This window comes from Salvelinus fontinalis, chromosome 13, assembly GCF_029448725.1.
Source record: "Salvelinus fontinalis isolate EN_2023a chromosome 13, ASM2944872v1, whole genome shotgun sequence".
NCBI lineage: Eukaryota > Metazoa > Chordata > Actinopteri > Salmoniformes > Salmonidae > Salvelinus > Salvelinus fontinalis.
In genome coordinates this window covers 22,297,915-22,318,707 of record NC_074677.1, presented here as the reverse complement: position 1 = coordinate 22,318,707, position 20,793 = coordinate 22,297,915, and the positions used below count along the sequence as shown (strand labels likewise).

General features: G+C 44.9%; 1 protein-coding gene across 2 annotated transcripts; it reads left to right on the top strand.

Annotated features, from left to right (window-relative positions):
- Positions 1 to 6,001: 6,001 nt before the first annotated feature.
- LOC129868255 (transcription factor COE1-like) lies at positions 6,002 to 20,437 on the top strand. 2 transcript variants are annotated; one of them, XM_055942064.1, is made up of 5 exons: positions 6,002 to 6,920; positions 8,550 to 8,729; positions 11,100 to 11,288; positions 11,459 to 11,527; positions 18,292 to 20,437. In XM_055942064.1, exons 1-4 carry the CDS (start codon positions 6,746 to 6,748, stop codon positions 11,524 to 11,526), a joined length of 612 nt encoding a protein of 203 aa, XP_055798039.1. In that variant the 5' UTR covers positions 6,002 to 6,745; the 3' UTR covers position 11,527; positions 18,292 to 20,437. The 2 variants fall into 2 exon arrangements, with proteins under 2 accessions (XP_055798039.1, XP_055798038.1); XM_055942063.1 differs by having other exon boundaries at positions 6,002 to 6,968.
- The last annotated feature ends 356 nt before the right edge of the window (positions 20,438 to 20,793 follow it).

The window sequence follows — 20,793 nt, the reverse complement described above, 5'->3', positions numbered from 1 at the left end:
AAAGAAACCCTTCACCCTGTTTAAATATAAACAGACACAACGGGGAAACAGAGGAAGGAGAGAAAGGAGGAATGTAAAGAGGAAAACGGATTGGTCGAAGGGTTTTACTGTACAGTTAATAGGCCTGGCTCTTTAATGTGGCAAACTCCTATTTGTTACGTTGTATTACTGTTCTGTCTCTGGTTTCACAATTTCACAACAAAGAAAAACACGGTTGTTATTGCATATATCTTATTTCATAGTTGCCAATTGAAGTACTGTAATTGAACGTGTCTGAGAATGATTGTATAAAAAGATCAGGGTAGCCTGCAGGAAAGTAGCCTATCGCCACACCTTAATGTTGTTTTTAGACAGGCATATGAATGCTCTGAATATTCTGTATATCTTGGACCTGGCGTGTCAGAATAACCCAGACACGTTAGATATAGGGTCATTCTATGAAAAGAGTGCCTTTTAATATTTTAAGTAGAAATATTAAAACATTTAATTTGAAATGAAACGCCCTTTAATATAGACCACAAGGAAAACATACATCTGAATAAAGGCTTGTCCCTCCTACAACCCTGTTTAATTTCCAGGAAGACCCATTTAATCCCAAAATGTCTCAGAGTTCCATCCTCATTTGTAAAGCCCTCGTTATTTTGTTGCTTCGACAAAGTCATTTCTGAATATCATTATCTTTTTAATGTGATTAGTGATTAATTTACTATTTAATTTAATTTACGTCTGTCCCTCGTTTTAAGGTCAACACTGTTACGTGAACTGAACTCTCGTTTCAATATGATGAAACTATTCCTGTTAAAATATTTTTTTCAAAAGACACATTGAACATCTAATAGTCAAATCATAGCGTAAAAGCAGGTGAGCTGGCTCTACAATTTGTTTTGTGGTGGAAAACTGAGCGGGTAGAGCATAACACGTCAACCCTGTTACCCAGAGATAGACAGGCTAGAAAATGTTTCAACAATTCAATTTATTTAGTGAAACTTCCTTTCAGTTGCCACTTCCTGTTGCACACAACAAGCTTCCATTCCCCCTGTCACGTGGGGATTTATGGCTGATTTAAAATGAAATCCCCAACCCTGTTACGGTCAACTCTGTTACGGTCAACCCTGTTACGGTCAACTCTGTTATGGTCAACCCTGTTACGGTCAACTCTGTTACGGTCAACTCTGTTATGGTCAACTCTGTTACGGTCAGCCCCGGTACGGTCAACCCTGTTACGGTCATCCCTGTTACGGTCAACCCTGTTACGGTCATCCCTGTTACGATCAACTCTGTTACGGTCAACCCTGTTACGGTCAACTCTGTGACGGTCAACTCTGTTACGGTCAACCCTGTTACGGTCAGCCCCGTTACTGTCAACCCTGTTACGGTCAACTCTGTTACGGTCAACTCTGTTACGGTCAACTCTGTTATGGTCAACCCTGTTACTGTCAACCCCCTTACTGTCAACCCTGTTACGGTCAACTCCGTTATAGTCAACTCTGTTACGGTCAACCCTGTTACGGTCAACCCTGTTACGGCCAACCCTGTTACGGTCAACTCTGTTACGGTCAACCCTGTTACGGTCAACCCTGTTACGGTCAACTCTGTTACGGTCAACCCTGTTACGGTCAACCCTGTTACGGCCAACCCTGTTACGGTCAACCCTGTTACGGTCAACCCTGTTACGGTCAATCCTGTTACGGTCAATCCTGTTACGGTCAACCCTGTTACGGTCAACTCTGTTACGGTCAACCCTGTTACGGTCAACTCTGTTACGGTCAACCCTGTTACGGTCAACCCTGTTACGGTCAACCCTGTTACGGTCAACTCTGTTATGGTCAACCCTGTTACGGTCAACTCTGTTACGGTCAACTCTGTTATGGTCAACTCTGTTACGGTCAGCCCCGGTACGGTCAACCCTGTTACGGTCATCCCTGTTACGGTCAACCCTGTTACGGTCATCCCTGTTACGGTCAACCCTGTTACGGTCAATCCTGTTACGGTCAATCCTGTTACGGTCAATCCTGTTACGGTCAATCCTGTTACGGTCAACCCTGTTACGGTCAACCCTGTTACGGTCAATCCTGTTACGGTCAACCCTGTTACGGTCAACTCTGTTACGGCCAACCCTGTTACGGTCAACTCTGTTACGGTCAACTCTGTTACGGTCAACCCTGTTACGGTCAATCCTGTTACGGTCAACCCTGTTATGGTCAACTCTGTTATGGTCAACTCCGTTGCAGTCAACTCTGTTACGGTCAACCCTGTTACTTTATTTGGCACTTAATAGGCACTTTCTAAAAAAAAAAATTGATTTTACCTCTTGAGATGGGAAACTTTTTTTATTTTTATAAAGTTGAACATGTGCTCTTTATGACAGAAATGTTTTGACCAAGTTGCACAAATCAAATCAAATGTATTTATAAAGCAATTTTTACATCAGTAGATGTTACGAAGTGCCTATACAGAATCCCAGCCTAAAAGCCCAAACAGGCACCGGATTGGTGGAACGACCCTAAGCTTCCTTTAAGAAATCATTTTTTATGCGAAGACATAATGGACTTGACAATACATAAAATGCTTTATAGACAACAACAACAAACAACGTATTTAACAAAACAAGTCGAAAAGTAACACAGAACTAAATGGAATTATTGTTGTAGGTGTCCCTGGGGGCCTATGTCTTAGACTGAAGAATAGAGTGAAGTTCCCTCTGCTGCCATAAAGCGTTTGATGAGTTGGAGTGGAGGGAGGCTAGTGCTTATGAGAAACACTACAGCTAACGGCTTACACACGACAATACTTCAGACAGTTGTCTCAGCTTGGCTCGGGATACTCCCCCCCCACCCAGTTTCCCCCCCCACCCAGTTGAAAAATGATTCACATCAATAATTGTTTCTCATTAACAAGAATGTTTTTTTTGTGCTGACGACTGTTGTCTAATCGCCATGGAAATGTCTTCTGAGAAAGAAGTGTTTTTGCTGAATTATTTCCCAACACCAATGAAGAGTGTATGAAGAAGTCCTTAGTGACCTTTTCACACAGATTTCATTGTCTTTCTCCAATAGAAAGCAGATGTAGAGAGCAATAGTGGTGCTGTTCTCTCTCTCTGTCTCTCTGTCAGAGTCTGAACAATCCAATAGTGGTGCTGTTCTCTCTCTCTGTCTCTCTATCAGAGTCTGAACAATCCAATAGGCTGCTGTTCTCGCTCTCTGTCTCTCTGTCAGAGTCTGAACAATCCAATAGGCTGCTGTTCTCTCTCTCTGTCTCTCTGTCAGAGTCTGAACAATCCAATAGGCTGCTGTTCTCTCTCTCTGTCTCTCTGTCAGAGTCTGAATAATCCAATAGGCTGCTGTTCTCTCTCTCTGTCTCTCTGTCAGAGTCTGAACAATCCAATAGGCTGCTGTTCTCTCTCTCTGTCTCTCTGTCAGAGTCTGAACAATCCAATAGGCTGCTGTTCTCTCTCTCTGTCTCTCTGTCAGAGTCTGAAGAATCCAATAGGCTGCTGTTCTCTCTCTCTGTCTCTCTGTCAGAGTCTGAACAATCCAATAGGCTGCTGTTCTCTCTCTCTGTCTCTCTGTCAGAGTCTGAATAATCCAATAGGCTGCTGTTCTCTCTCTCTGTCTCTCTGTCAGAGTCTGAATAATCCAATAGGCTGCTGTTCTCTCTCTCTGTCTCTCTGTCAGAGTCTGAATAATCCAATAGGCTGCTATACAGTATAGTTCTTGTGTATTAGGTTGTTGGCAATGGTTCTCACTAAAAGGAAATGTTCAAAGTATTCCATGGAAAATATCAAATGGCATGTTGCTCTGTAAAAGAGACAGGACAGAGGTGAAAGTTGAGGGTTTTACACTAGATGACACAACCCCAAATATGTGGTCTTTCAATGTTTATTGCTGAACAACAATATATTGCTACACCATCTCACCCGTTCACTCTCTTTCTCTCTCTCTCTCTCTCTCTCTCTCTCTCTCTCTCTTTCTTTCTCTCTCTCTCTCTCTCTCTCTCTCTCTCTTTCTTTCTCTCTCTCTCTCTCTCTCTCTCTCGCTCTCTGTCTCTCTCTCGCTCTCTGTCTCTCTCGCTTTCTCTCTCGCTCTCTGTCTCTCTCGCTTTCTCTCTCTCTCTCTCTCTCGCTCTCTCTTTCTTTCTTTCTTTCATTCTTTCTTTCTCTCTCTCCCTACTTCCATCCCTCTCTCTCTCTTTCCACAGGAAGTGATTCTGAAGAGGGCAGCTGACCTTGTGGAGGCTCTGTACGGAATGCCCCACAACAACCAGGTGCAGTTCAGACAGACACCATCTCTCCCTCTGTCCCCGCCACATCCTGCCACATCTCGCCACATCCTGCCACATCCCCCTGCGTCCGCGTTCACACCAGTTATACGTCATTATTCATTCATCTCCGGTGGTTAAAAGCATACCTGATTAAATATTCATCAAATACTTCTAAGACACGTCCACATTAATTATCCCTGCTATTACCAATATATTGCCACTTGGTGAAAATAGTCATTACACATTGAGCAAACAGCAGGTAATTTGTGACCTACGTAGTGTCGCCCTGTCTAGACAAGAGGAGTGTAGTAACAGTAATATATGGGGGAAATGACATGTTGACTAATGTTGACAGGTACAGTAGTGTAACAGGGATACTGATGTGAACTCTACATGTCTCATGTTAATGTTACCTGTCCTTAAGTGGCAATCTGGGATTGTTAAATACATTTATTTTAAATTTTAAATGAATAATATGTACCCCTTAATTCTTTACAAATATATCTTATAAATGCCTCATGAGCTTAGTTCTACTGTCGTACCCCATCAGAACACAACATATAGACTGGTTCTACTGTCGTACCCCACCAGAACCCAACATATAGGCTGGTTCTACTGTCGTACCCCACCAGAACACAACATATAGGCTGGTTCTACTGTCGTACCCCACCAGAACCCAACATATAGACTGGTTCTACTGTTGTACCCCACCAGAACACAACATATAGGCTGGTTCTACTGTCGTACCCCACCAGAACCCAACATATAGGCTGGTTCTACTGCCGTACCCCACGAGAACACAACATATAGACTGGTTCTACTGTCGTACCCCACCAGAACCCAACATATAGGCTGGTTCTACTGTCGTACCCCACCAGAACACAACATATAGACTGGTTCTACTGTCGTACCCCACCAGAACCCAACATATAGGCTGGTTCTACTGTCGTACCCCACCAGAACCCAACATATAGGCTGGTTCTACTGCCGTACCCCACGAGAACACAACATATAGACTGGTTCTACTGTCGTACCCCACCAGAACCCAACATATAGGCTGGTTCTACTGTCGTACCCCACCAGAACACAACATATAGACTGGTTCTACTGTCGTACCCCACCAGAACACAACATATAGGCTGGTTCTACTGTCGTACCCCACCAGAACACAGCATATAGACTGGTTCTACTGCCGTACCCCACCAGAACACAACATATAGGCTGGTTCTACTGTCGTACCCCACCAGAACCCAACATATAGGCTGGTTCTACTGTCGTACCCCACCAGAACACAACATATAGACTGGTTCTACTGTCGTACCCCACCAGAACCCAACATATAGGCTGGTTCTACTGTCGTACCCCACCAGAACACAACATATAGGCTGGTTCTACTGTCGTACCCCACCAGAACCCAACATATAGGCTGGTTCTACTGTCGTACCCCACCAGAACCCAACATATAGGCTGGTTCTACTGTCGTACCCCACCAGAACACAACATATAGGCTGGTTCTACTGTCGTACCCCATCAGAACACAACATATAGACTGGTTCTACTGTCGTACCCCATCAGAACACAACATATAGACTGGTTCTACTGTCGTACCCCACCAGAACACAACATATAGGCTGGTTCTACTGCCGTACCCCACGAGAACACAACATATAGGCTGGTTCTACTGTCGTACCCCACCAGAACACAACATATAGGCTGGTTCTACTGTCGTACCCCACCAGAACACAACATATAGGCTGGTTCTACTGTCGTACCCCATCAGAACACAACATATAGGCTGGTTCTACTGTCGTACCCCATCAGAACACAACATATAGGCTGTATTTACGCCATTGTTTGTAAACAATGTAATTGTAAACAAACACTATATATCCTCATAACATGGTTAAAACTGTCATGTTGATATCATGGATGGTCAGTCATTGCATCCATAGCTCTGTCTATTAATTTGAATATGGTTCCAGCTCCATTCCTCAGCTGTTTACCCAGACAGAGGTGGGGAGACTGTGTCAACTGCTGATTGGCCCCTTAAACTGTCACTAGTGTTGTTCTGTGAACGCTACTTTAACTGTTACCAGTGTTGTTTATATAAAAGCTACTTTAACTGGTACCAGTGTTGTTTATATAAAAGCTACTTTAACTGGTACCAGTGTTGTTTATATAAAAGCTACTTTAACTGGTACCAGTGTTGTTTATATAAAAGCTACTTTAACTGATACCAGTGTTGTTTATATAAAAGCTACTTTAACTGGTACCAGTGTTGTTTATATAAAAGCTACTTTAACTGGTACCAGTGTTGTTTATATAAAAGCTACTTTCACTGTTACCAGTGTTGTTTATATAAAAGCTACTTTAACTGGTACCAGTGTTGTTTATATAAAAGCTACTTTCACTGATACCAGTGTTGTGGTTCCTCTACCAGTGTATATGTGAACGCTTGTCTAACTGTGTTCTCCTGTGGCAGGAGATGATTCTGAAGCGGGCGGCAGACATAGCGGAGGCTCTTTACAATGTTCCCAGAAACCACAACCAGCTGAGCGGCCTGGGCAACAGCTCCGTCCACGCAGGCATGATGGGGGTCAACTCCTTCCCTGGCCAGCTGGCCGTCAACGTGTCCGAGTCCTCCCAGGGAGCCAATCAGGGTGAGGGGGCGGGTCGATACGGGTGTGGCGCTATCGTCATAGAAACCGGTAACTGAATAGAAACGTAGCTGCCGTGTTTTGTGAATGTGCAGTTGTCTGTGATGTTGTCTGTGACGTTGCCTGTGACGTTGTACTGTGACGTTGCACTGTGACGTTGTCTGTGACGTTGTCTGTGACGTTGTCTGTGACGTTACACTGTGACGTTGTCTGTGGCGTTGCCTGTGACGTTGTCTGTGACGTTGTACTGTGACGTTGCCTGTGACGTTGTCTGTGAAGTTGTACTGTGACGTTGCCTGTGACGTTGCACTGTGACGTTGTCTGTGACAGTTACACTGTGACTTTGTCTGTGACGTTACACTGTGCCGTTACACTGTGACGTTGTCTGTGACGTTACACTGTGACGTTGTCTGTGGCGTTGCTTGTGACGTTGTCTGTGACGTTGTACTGTGACGTTGTACTGTGACGTTGCACTGTGACGTTGTCTGTGACGTTGTCTGTGACGTTGTCTGTGACGTTACACTGTGACGTTGTCTGTGGCGTTGCCTGTGACGTTGTCTGTGACGTTGTACTGTGACGTTGCCTGTGACGTTGTCTGTGAAGTTGTACTGTGACGTTGCCTGTGACGTTGCACTGTGACGTTGTCTGTGACAGTTACACTGTGACTTTGTCTGTGACGTTACACTGTGCCGTTACACTGTGACGTTGTCTGTGACGTTACACTGTGACGTTGTCTGTGGCGTTGCTTGTGACGTTGTCTGTGACGTTGTACTGTGACGTTGCCTGTGACGTTGTCTGTGGCGTTGTACTGTGACGTTGTCTGTGACGTTGTCTGTGACTTTACACTGTGACATTGTACTGTGGCGTTGCCTGTCACGTTGTCTGTGACGTTGTACTGTGACGTTACACTGAGACGTTGTCTGTGACGTTGTACTGTGACGTTGTCTGTGACGTTGCATGTGACGTTGTCTGTGACATTGCACTGTGGCGTTACACTGTGACGTTGTCTATGACGTTGTCTGTGACGTTGTACTGTGACGTTGTCTGTGGCGTTGCCTGTGACGTTGTCTGTGACATTGTACTGTGACGTTACACTGTGACGTTGTCTGTGACATTGTCTGTGACTTTACACTGTGAAGTTGTCTGTGACGTTACACTGTGACGTTGTCTGTGATGTTACACTGTGACATTGTCTGTGACAGTGTCTGTGACGTTACACTGTGACGTTGTCTGTGACGTTACACTGTGACTTTGTCTGTGATGTTGTCTGTGACGTTACACTGTGACGTTACACTGTGAAGTTACACTGTGAAGTTACACTGTGAAGTTACACTGTGACGTTGTCTGTGACGTTACACTGTGACATTGTCTGTGACGTTGTCTGTGACGTTACACTGTGACGTTACACTGTGAAGTTACACTGTGACGTTGTCTGTGACGTTACACATGTGCTTCTATGATTAGGTGACTGAAGAAAGGTGACTGATATCTTTGTTCTCTCTCTCTCTCTCTCTCTGTGTGTGTGTGTGTGTGTGTGTGTGTGTGTGTGTGTGTGTGTGTGTGTGTGTGTGTGTGTGTGTGTGTGTGTGTGTGTGTGTGTGTGTGTGTGTGTGTGTGTGTGTGTGTGTGTAGGTTTCAGTCGGAACACGAGCAGCGTGTCTCCACATGGCTATGTGCCCAGCTCCACCCCCCAGCAGAGTAACTACAGCTCTGTGACCACCAGCATGAACGGCTACGGCAACACTAGCATGTCCAACCTGGGAGGATCCCCCAGCTTCCTCAACGGCAGCGCTGCCAACTCGCCCTACGCCAGTGAGTCCAACTCTAGCTCAACTTCTAGCCACCCACATATAGCTCACATCCGCCTTCACCCACCTGCATCCATCCAATCGGCCGACCCACCGACAGCTATCCCACTCACTCACTCACTCACTCACTCACTCACTCACCCACCCACCCACCCACCCACACTCAGCTCACCCACTCACTCACCCACCCACCCACCCACCCACACTCAGCTCACCCACCCACCCACACTCAGCTCACCCACTCAGCTCACCCACACTCAGCTCACCCGCACACCCACACTCACTCACCCACCCACCCACCCACCCACACTCAGCTCACCCACACACCCACACTCAGCTCACCCACTATTCAGTGCATGGCTCCCCCTATGTCTGTGCCCATATTGCTGCTGTAATTCCTCCCAGTGACTCTAGAGGAGCTGTACAGTATGGGTTCTGGTTGGTAGCCCAGTACTGAACAGAGTTGTGGTCTTTCAGGAGGGATGAGAGGAATGGGAATTTTCTCTCCCTATTTGGTTGTTTATGAGAGTTTGGCCTGGTGGTGCCAGGGAGGTCTGGTGGTGACAGGGAGTTCTGGTGGTGACAGGGAGGCCTGGTGGTGACAGGGAGGCCTGGTGGTGACAGGGAGGTCCGGTGGTGACAGGGAGGCCCGGTAGTGACAGGGAGGCCTGGTGGTGACAGGGAGTTCTGGTGGTGACAGGGAGGCCTGGTGGTGACAGGGAGGCCTGGTGGTGACAGGGAGGTCTGGTGGTGACAGGGAGGCCTGGTGGTGACAGGGAGGTCTGGTGGTGACAGGGGGGCCTGGTGGTGACAGGGGGGCCTGGTGGTGACAGGGGGGCCTGGTGGTGACAGGGGGGCCTGGTGGTGACAGGGGGGCCTGGTGGTGACAGGGAGGTCTGGTGGTGACAGGGGGCCTGGTGGTGACAGGGAGGCCTGGTGGTGACCAGTGAGGCCTTCAGATCTAGAGCTATTCCCCTATTGTCTGTCTGCCTGGCAGTCTCCCAGTACTGGAGCCTGTATAACTCTTAAAAACCAGTCCTCTCCTCTAATCACCTTTCATCTGACAGCCATACATCCACGATGTTGTTGTTCTCCTCCAAATTCTGAATTGACTCCCCTTTTCCAATGAGGGAAACCCGGAGGGAGGGTGTTAGAGGGAGACAGACAAAGAGAGAGAGGTTGTTTGTTTGGTCTAATGATGATGGTGGGTGCCAGTTGTTTGAGGACCGTTTGGCATGGATCTAAGAACAGACACCTACAGAGTTCTTTCAGGCAGATAAATCTCCACATCAAGCCTTATGAACTAGCTATATGAGACTACTCTGGTTAGGAGGAGAAACCACGCTGGAATGCTCTGGGCTTGTGGAGGACTGGCGGCCTCTCTCCTTAACATTGTTAACATTGTGTTCCATCGGATTGCCCTGAAATTGGATTGAGAGTCACTGTGGTATTGTCTGTTTGCAATGCCTGACTGGCCATATCGCAGATCCTTTCTAGCCTGGCCACGGAATTAAAGACTGTTAATTAAATCAATAAACGAATTGGAGGGGTAACAATTCAATTTCATCACTTTGCTCCCCAAGATGTTAACAAGTATTTTAAAAGGCTGGCTGACTCTATTAGACACGTCCAATCAATCCACGAGCCTGGGCTCTGTGCTTCCAATTTTCATGAATTGATTAGTTAGGATTTGATAAATGGATTGTGCCATTGTTTCATGGTTCTGCCTGAATGGAGATATACATCTATTTAAATGGTGAAATAACAAGAATCACTTCTAATAAAGTGTAACCAGTAAGAAAAACATTAATGAGCAGTGAATGTTGAATTCAAATGATTGACTAAGTGTGCTAGAATTGCATTGTTTTAACTACCTAAGAGACCACTGCTAGGTGGATTGGGTTGAATAGTTGACCAATAAGCATTCATTTGTAAGAATGAACTTGAATTTAATTTCCTCTCGTTTGAAACTTTTCCCCCTTGAATACTTAAGGAGTTGTTTTTTTCTTGTGTTCTCCGATAAATTATTAATCCTACATGGTGAAATTAACCTCTTGCTATGCCTCCCCCTCTCTCTCCTTCCTTCCTTCCTTCCTTCCTTCCTTCCTTCCTTCCTTCCCTCCCTCCCTCCCTCCCTCCCTCCATCTCTCTCTCTTTCTCACTCTCGCGCTCTCTCTTGCTCTCTCTCTCTCTCTCTCTCTCTCTCTCTCTCTCTCTCTCTCTCTCTCTCTCGCTCTCTCTCTGTCTCTTTCTTGCCCTCTCTCGCTCCCTCCTTCTCTCTTCCCATCTCTCCCTCCCGCCCTCCCTCTCCCTCCCCATCTCTCCCTCCCTCCCTCATCTCTCCCCCCAACTCTCCCTCTCTCCATCCCTCCAGTCGTTCCCTCCAGCCCCACCATGGCATCCTCCACCAGCCTGCCCTCTAACTGTAGCAGTTCCTCTGGGATCTTCTCCTTCTCCCCTGCCAACATGGTGTCGGCCGTCAAGCAGAAGAGCGCCTTCGCCCCTGTGGTGCGACCTCAGACCTCACCCCCACCCACCTGCACCAACGGCAACGGTCTCCAAGGTGAGCCCCTTAGCCAATCGATACACTATTATGTCTCTCTCTAACCAACCTCTATGTCCCCAATATCCCCTCCTCCCCTCCTCCCCTCCTCCCCTTCTCTGGCCTTGAAATGACACATGTTGTTTTTTTCTTTCTCTCCTCCCCTCCTCTCTTTGCGCTCCCTCCCTCAGATCAGTCTTTTGTGGACTCTAGCAAGTACTCCACAGCCAGCTCGCTGCAGGGCCTGGCCTTTTCCTGAAGTACGTTACTCTTTCTGGCATGCACCCATCCTCCCTTCTCCTCCTCCGTCCCACTAACCATCCATCTCTCCATCCACTCCTCCGTCCATCCATCCATCCATCCATCCATCATTCCACCCATCTACCCATCACCTTACCCATTACATTAACATCAACCATCCTCATATTGCAGTTGTATATTTTGACAAAAGAGAGGATGAGAGATGAGAGGATATCTCTAATTTTGGTCTGTGCTTTTGTTTATTCAACTAAAAGGGCATTTGGCAGAGTAGTCGTATTACTCAGAAGTTTGTCCTTTTATTTGGCTTTAATGCTGTTGTGGTTGTGCCTATCTTCCTGTGTGTGAATGAGGAGAAAGGGCATGGATGCGTAGGGGCTAAAGGGCAGGGCAGGCTGTAGCTGTGTGGGTGTGGGAACACAGAGCTTTCTCCCAGGACCGGACAGGACACTGTCCTCAACAGACCCGATACATACAGTCGTGGCCAAAAGTTTTGAGAATGACACAAATATACATTTTTCCAAATTCTGATGCCTCAGTTTGTATGATGGCAATTTGCATATACTCCAGAATGTTATGAAGAGTGATCAGATGAATTGCAATTAACATCATGTCAGTGATTCTCTCGTTAACACAGGTGTGAGTGTTGACGAGAACAAGGCTGGAGATCAGTCTGTCATGCTGATTGAGTTCGAATAACAGACTGGAAGCTTCAAAAGGAGGGTGGTGCTTGGAACCATTGTTCTTCCTCTGTCATCCATGGTTACCTGCAAGGAAACATGTGCCGTCATAATTGCTTTGCACAACAAGGGCTTTACAGGCAAGTATATTGCTGCCAGTAAGATTGCACCTAAATCAACCATTTATCGGATAATCAAGAACTTCAAGGAGAGCAGTTCAATTGTTGTGAAGAAGGCTTCAGGGCGCCCAAGAAAGTCCAGAAAGCGCCAGGACTATCTCCTAAAGTTGATTCAGCTGCTGGATCGGGGCACCACCAGTACAGAGCTTGCTCAGGAATTGCAGCAGGCAGGTGTGAGTGCATCTGCACAGTGAGGCGAAGACTTTTGGAGAATGGCCTGGTGTCAAGAAGGGCAGCAAAGAAGCCACTTCTCTCCAGGAAAAACATCAGGGACAGACTGATATTCTGCAAAAGGTACAGGGATTGGACTGCTGAGGACTGGGGTAAAGTAATTTTCTCTGATGAATCCCCTTTCCGATTGTTTGGGGCATCCGGGAAAAAACTTGTCCGGAGAAGACAAGGTGAGCGCTACCATCAGTCCTGTGTAATGCCAACAGTAAAGCATCCTGAGACCATTCATCTGTGGGGTTGCTTCTCAGCCAAGGGAGTGGGCTCACTCACAATTTTGCCTAAGAACACAGCCATGAATAAATAATGGTACCAACATATCCTCCGAGAGCAACTTCTCCCAACCATCCAGGAACAGTTTGGTGACGAACAATGCCTTTTCCAGCATGATGGAGCACCTTGCCATAAGGCAAAAGTGATAACTAAGTGGCTCGGGGGGAAAAAAATGATATTTTGGGTCCATGGCCAGGAAACTCCCCAGACCTTAATCCCATGAGAACTTGTGGTCAATCCTCAAGAGGCGAATGGACAAACAAAAACCCACAAATTCTGTGGCAAGCATTGAGTATGCAAGAATGGGCAGCCATCAGTCAGGATGTGGCCCAGAAGTTAATTGACAGTATGCCAGGGTGGATTGCAGAGGTCTTGAAAAAGAAGGGTCAACACTGTAAATATTGACTCTTTGCATCAACTTCATGTAATTGTCAGTAAAAGCCTTTGACACTTATGAAATGCTTGTAATTCTATTTCAGTAATCCATAGTAACATCTGACAAAATATCTAAAGACACTGAAGCAGCACACTTTGTGGAAATTAATATTTGTGTCATTCTCAAAATTTTTGGCCTCGACTGTACATTACTGCAACACAATCAGAAGAGATATCTCACAATTTACATAAGGTCTTTGTTTATTCAATAAACCCGCCAAGCCTTGACTGGATACCAGTATAGGATGTTCTTTTTGGAAAGTATCTTTTAAATCATAGTTTAGTGTTAGAGCTCCACCAGGCAAACAAAAGCTGAGACAGGAGCACAACATCACTCCTTTAACACTGTAAGATAGCGTAGAGTAGCATAGTACAGTGGAGTGTGCTTCCACAGTCTCCTCTCTCTCTCTCTCTCTCTCTCTCTCTCTCTCTCTCTCTCTCTCTCTCTCTCTCTCTCTCTCTCTCTCTCTCTCTCGATTCCCAGTTTGTCAGAAAGGCTCTTCTATCTGATCAACCCCCCCCCCCCCCCCCTCCCCCACACTAGGCTGGGAGATGATCAACAAAGACAGCTGTTGGGCTCTGTTGACAATCGATACTGTCGCTATTTACACTGACATACACCCACCGACTGACTCGGTTTGTGTTACACTACTGCAGATCAAAGCTAGAGTTGAGTCACTGTCATACATGATGTGGTATCTAAACCCAAGCTCCTTCTCTTCCAGTCCTGTGCGTCTCACAGTCTGACAGAACTGGCATACAATTGCCAGAAGATACCACATACAGCAATAGTTCCTGTGCAGTCGACCATGTTATCAGCCGGAATAGTTGAGAAGCATTTGTGCTTTCCATGTAAATCAGATTGTTCTAAGATTAGTAAACCAAATCTGGGTTTATTTAAAGATCATTTTGATATCCTCACATAAACATTTTAATGGCTTTCTTTTTTGTACGTTACACTTGTGATTTTGGTTTATGACATATTGCGTTATTTTATCGATGAGCTAACACATTGTGTGTGTGTGTGTGTGTGTGTGTGTGTGTGTGTGTGTGTGTGTGTGTGTGTGTGTGTGTGTGTGTGTGTGTGTGTGTGTGTGTGTGTGTGTGTGTGTGGGTGTGTGTGTGTGTGGGTGTGTGTGTGTGTGTGTGTGTGTGTGTGTGTGTGTGTGGTGTGTGTGTGTGTGTGTGTGTGTGTGTGTGTGTGTGTGCGCGCATAACTTTTCCTGCCTCTCTTGATTCCATCAGCAGTAGATTTGAGAGCAAAACGCCTGCAGAAAAACACCCAGAATCCTTTTTGGTGTTTGTCAGCAGTTGCATAACTAACGTCAAGTGAAATATCAAGCAATAAACATTCCTTACACACTTCTAAGGAACACACCTTAGAGGTCCTCCTCTGACCTCTGACCTCTGGCCTCTGACCTCTGGCCTGTCCCACTACACTGGACATGTTAGGCTCCGCTCAGGGAACAACCTTATCAATCCGTTACCATGTACGCAACTTAAATCCATTTCCCTGTGAATGATTACCATGTACTCAACTTAAATCCATTTCCCTGTGAATGATTACCATGTACCCAACTCAAATCCATTTCCCTGTGAATGATTACCATGTACCCAACTCAAATCCATTTCCCTGTGAATGATTACCATGTACCCAACTCAAATCCATTTCCCTGTGAATGATTGGTGATGATGGAGCTGGTTCATTCTAGTCAAACATCAATTATATACTGTATATTGTCATTTTGGGCAGTGCCTTCGGAAGGTATTCAGACCCCTTGACTTTTTCCACATTTTGTTACGATACAGCCTTATTATAAAATGTATTAAATAAATAGTTTTTATTTTCACCAGTCTGCACACAATACCCCATAATGACCATAACAGTTTTAGCAAATGTCTTAAAAATAAAAAACAGAAATGCCTTATTTACATAAGTATTCAGACCCTTTGCTATGGAAACAGGCACATCCTGTTTCCATTGATCATACTTGAGATGTTTCTACAACTTGATTGGAGTCCACCTGTGGTAGATTCTATTGATTTGACATGATTTGGAAAGGCACACACCTGTCTATATAAGGTCCCACAGTTGACAGTGCATGTCAGAGCAAAAACCAAGCCATGAGGTCGAAGGAATTTCCCGTAGAGCTCCGAGACAGGATTGCATCGAGGCACAGATCTGGGGAAGGGTACCAAAAAATGTCTACAGCATTGAAGGTCCCCAAGAACAAAGCGGCCTCCATCATTCATAAATGGAAGAAGTTTGGAAACACCAAGACTCTTCCTAGAGCTGGCGGCCAAACTGAGAAATCGGGTGAGAAGGGCCTTGGTCAGGGAGGTGCTCAAGAACCTGATGGTCACTCTGACAGAGCTCTAGAGTCCCTCTGTTGAGAAGGGAGAACCTTCCAGAAGGACAACCATCTCTGCACCACTGCACCAATCAGGCCTTAATTTTAGAGTGGCCAGACAGAAGCCACTCCTCAGTAAAAGGCACATGACAGCCCACTTGGAGTTTGCCAAAAAAGCACCTAAAGGACTCTCAGACCATGAGAAACAAGATTCTCTGGTCTGATGAAACCAAGATTGAACTCTTTGTCCTGAATGCCAACCGTCACATCTTCGAGGAAACCTGGCACCATCCCTACAGTGAAGCATGGTGGTGGCAGCATCATGCTGTGGGGATGTTTTTCAGTAGCAGGGACTGGGAGACTAGTCAGGATCAAGGCAAAGATGAACGGAGCAAAGTACAGAGAGATCCTTGATTAAAAACATTTTCCAGAGTGCTCAGGACCTGATATTGGGGTGATGGTTCACCTTCCAAGACGACAATGACCCTAAGCAAACAGCCAAGACAACGCAAGAGTGGCTTTGAAACAAGTCTCTGAATATCCTTGAGTGGCCCAGCCAGAGCCCTTACTTGAACCCGATCGAACATAGCTGTGCAGCTCCCCATCCATTCTGACAGAGCTTGAGAGGATCCGCGGAGAAGAATGGGAGAAACTCCCCAAATACAGGTGTGCCAAGCTTGTAGCGTCATACCCAAGAAGACTGGAGGCTGTAATCGCTGCCAAAGGTGCTTCAACAAAGTACTGAGTAAAGGGTCTGAATAGTTATGTAAATGTCATATTTCATTTTTTATTTATAATAAATTCACAACAATTGTGTTGTGTAGTGTTGTGTTACGTTGTGTTACGTTGTGTAGTGTTTTGTAGTGTAGTGTGTTATGTAGTGTTGTGTAGCGTTGTGTAGTGTTATGTTGTGTTGTGTAGTGTGTTATGCAGTGTTGTGTAGCGTTGTGTAGTGTTATGTAGTGTTATGTAGTGTAGTGTGTTGTGTAGTGTTGTGTAGTGTTATGTAGTGTAGTGTAGTGTTGTGTTACGTTGTGTAGTGTTATGTAGTGTTATGTAGTGTAGTGTGTTATGTAGTGTTGTGTAGCGTTGTGTAGTGTTATGTAGTGTTATGTAGTGTAGTGTGTTGTGTAGTGTTGTGTAGTGTTATGTAGTGTAGTGTGTTGTGTAGTGTTATGTAGCGTTGTGTGTAGTGTTATGTAGTGTAGTGTGTTGTGTAGTGTTATGTAGCGTTGTGTGTAGTGTACTGTGTAGCCGTTGTGTTGTATCGTGTTGTGTAATGTAGTGTAGCGTAGTGTAGTGTTATGGTGTGTTGTGTAGTGTTATGTAGTGTTGTGTAGTATTGTGTATAGTGTTGTGTAGTGTTGTGTGTAGTGTGTAGTGTGTTGTATGTTGTGTAGTGTTGTGTAGTGTTGTGTGTTACTACACACAACACTACTACACACAACACTACAACCAACACTCCACACAACACTATTACACACTACACAACACAACACACTACACAACACTATTACACACTACACAACACACTACACAACACTACACAACACTACACAACACTACACACTCCACACAACACTACACAACACAACACACAACACTACACTACACAACACAACACACTACACAACACACTACACAACACTACACACTACACAACACTATAGACAACACTACACAACACTACAATGTATGTAGTGTAGTGTTGTGTAGGAGTGTGCCTGGTGTGTCTTCACTGCGCTGCGTACTATTGTCACCCTTGGTTTGATTTGGAGCTTTCATTAAGCATAGCTCTGTTCCTTATGTTGACACAGATCCCCATGCAGCTGTTTGAAGCCAGCCGGGGATGATGTAATACGTCACAAACACACAGACATGAGCTTCAGTGCATGCAAACAATTAAGGCACGGGTTTTGACAACACTAATCAAGCGTTTCAAGTGTCCAATTTGTGCCAATTTGGCAAGGCTGTTGAAAATATATAAATGATTTATACCTTGTTTGAAAGCGTATTTGAGTCATAGTTTCATGGGGCATAGTTTGTTATGCAGATGTGAGAACAGATTGATGTATTTAAAGAGTAATTATTATGTGAGGAAAACATAGGGAACATTTTTATGTATTAACCAACTATCCCTTTCTGTCTCTATTTCCCCCTCATTCTCTCTCTCTCTCTCTCTCTCTCTCTCTCTCTCTCTCTCTCTCTCTCTCTCCTCTCTCTCTCTCTCCTCTCTCTCTCTCTCTCTCTCTCTCTCCTCTCTCTCTCTCTCTCTCTCTCTCTCTCCCTCCGCCTCCCCCCCCCCTCTCTCTCTCTCTCTCTCTCTCTCTTCCCTCCGCCTCCCCCCCCCTCATCTCTCTCTCTCTCTCTCTCTCTCTCTCTCTCTCTCTCTCTCTCTCTCCTTCTCTCTCTCTCTCTCACTCTCTCTCTCTCATCTCTCCTCTCTCTCTCTTCCCTCCGCCTTTCCCCCCCCCCTCTCTCTCTCTCTCTCTCTCATCTCTCCTCTCTCTCTCTCTCTCTCTCTCTCTCTCTCTCTCTCTCTCTCTCTCTCTCTCTCTCTCTCTCTCTCTCTCTCTCTCTTCCCTCCGCCTTTTCCCTTTCTCTCTTCTCCACCCAACAGTGATTCCTGGAATGATCGTTCCTCCCATGTAAGCGATGTTTGGGTATGAGAGGAAAGACTCAGGAGTGGATCTCAGCATGTACCCAAGGCTCCAGTTGAGGACTGGTTCGTCAGTCCTGCGTTGAAGGAATAGAACCCGTAACTCAGGCCCTTTTTAAAAGGAATCACATTTGAACTTTAAAATAATAATAAGAAGAAAACGCAGCATTTACAACAACCTCTTTGGAATTCGTAAGAGTTGAACGCAAGGTCACAGATTACCCAGAAAGCCCAACCCAGCTAAACATGAGTTTTATTTATTTGGGAGAGGTTTAACTCATACTTTTATTTAGTGTTTTACCTTTGTGCAAAACCATATGTATTTCCCATCTTCAACGTGTAATATACACAAGTGAAAATATTAGAGAGATTTTTTATTTATGAATCTGAAAAAGATAAATTAATACATTGTTTGTGAATGATAGAAGACATTAAAATGTGAGTTAAATAGTGAAGACTGAATTAGATTCATACAATTGCTGTACTCATGAATCAAGACTAGCCAAACCAGACATTTAGACATTAGTTTTGTACTACAGTGTGCTGGATAGAGACAATGCCACATTCCCTAACTAACCCTAAGGCACAGAAAGACATGCTAGGTAGCACAAGCTAACCATGCACCATTGCAGAAACTCTCTGCTTTCGAGTTCTTTTGGCCGCTGCAAACAGCCCCTACTCATTTCTCACCCTCTCATGCCTAGCAGAGACAGCCATCGCTACGACTAGAAGCGTTCCCTTGTCACCACAGAAAGCAAGGGATTTATCCATGATGACACATAGCCGGCCATTCACTCCATGTTGGCTGTGAGTGTACCGATCGTGTCCCAGCTCCTAGGTGGTTGTCAGAGTTAGAGAGCAGAGCCTGAACCTGCTCTGAATACCAACAGTGTCTCTACTGTCTGGTTGGTCGTCGGACCGAAATCTTCCTGTGGAGCCACTCAGCAAAGCCCTGTAAACTGTACATTAGAAACCTCTTGTTGAAGTGTTCTCTCTCTCTGCCATCCACCTTGAAATCTCAATGAAGGAAACCATATGTTTTAATAGGATGTCGCCATTTCACTTTTGCTATTATTGTGTGAGTTATTTTTCTTTTTATGAACTATTCCTTGATAGTTTTTGGTTTGTTGTGTTCTCACCATGAAACTGTGATCATGGGTCGGCCATTCAAAATGTTTTTCTTGTTCCACCTTGTTACCGTACAACAGTTGAGGATCTGAGATAGGTTCAAACTGGGAGACACTTTATAGACAGACTAATGAGTCAACATGAGGTGTTTAGTGGTGTCCCAGTCGCCATGGTGAGACATGGAATACCCAGCACTGTAAAAGTGACCTAATCCTCAGATGCCCAGCAAATATCTGAATCCAAACTTTTCAATTGTCTTTTTTTTTTTTTCTCGGGTGATGTGTGTTTTTGTATATCGTAATACATGTCTGTGATGTTTCTTTAAATTTTGCCAAAGTCATTGTTTAAGATATATTTATACATTTAAAGAAGTCTTAAGGCAGCTTTAGTGTCACGGATGTCATGTTTACTACATACTCAAAATGATCCCATCAACTTTAGCTCGGAGAGTTTAAATAGTAAGGGAGAAACAGAATGTTACTTATCCACATGAATAATGTACTATCTCTCCTCAATTTCTACATTTAGCTTCTTCCACATCCTTACATGTGTATGTTTGCATTTTGTGACAGTGCCGATCAGTTTTTATTTGGTTGTTTACCACGTTCCGTGTTTAGATGTGATTCTGATACATTTCATTTTTTACGTTGTAGTTTTTCTTATGTTGTTTTAAGCCATACTTCCATTTCTAGCTCCATCCACCCTAAAAGCCATTGTCTATTTTTTGTATCATTTTGGAAGTGAATGAAAATGTATTTTTTTTTTCGTCTTGATTTTGCGTTTGTTTTATCATATGGTAAAGGTAGTATATTATTCGTATAGTAAAGAGATTATATAAGTATATCATTTGAATTTCTTCTTTGCTTAGATTTTTTTGGCTTAAAAAAAACCCGTATACTGTTTAAAAACAAACAATATGCATGTGGGTTTTCTTCCTAGCCAGGAAGTTGTGTGCTGAAAGCAGGAAGACCATTTTGGGGGGGGGGGGGGGGGGGGAATACGAAAATACTTTCTTCATCTCTTCCATCTTATTTTCACTTTCCCCTCCGTTGTCTCACCAAAATCTGAACCAGCAGTTTAGATGCCTTAACAATGCAAACCCACAGACATCAGTGTAGAGTAGAGACCACATCAGTGCTCTGCTAACATACTTTCAAATGGGTGCAACAAGCAACATATAGAGAGGGGGGAGCACAAGTGGAACTGTTCCTGAGCCCTGAGCGATGTTTAACTGTTTCCCCTGCCGCAGTGAGCACTCGGCATGGCACAGCAGAGATAGGGGGAGCCGGAAATAACAGAGGAGAGGGAGAGAGAGAGAGGGAGGGAGGTGGATGG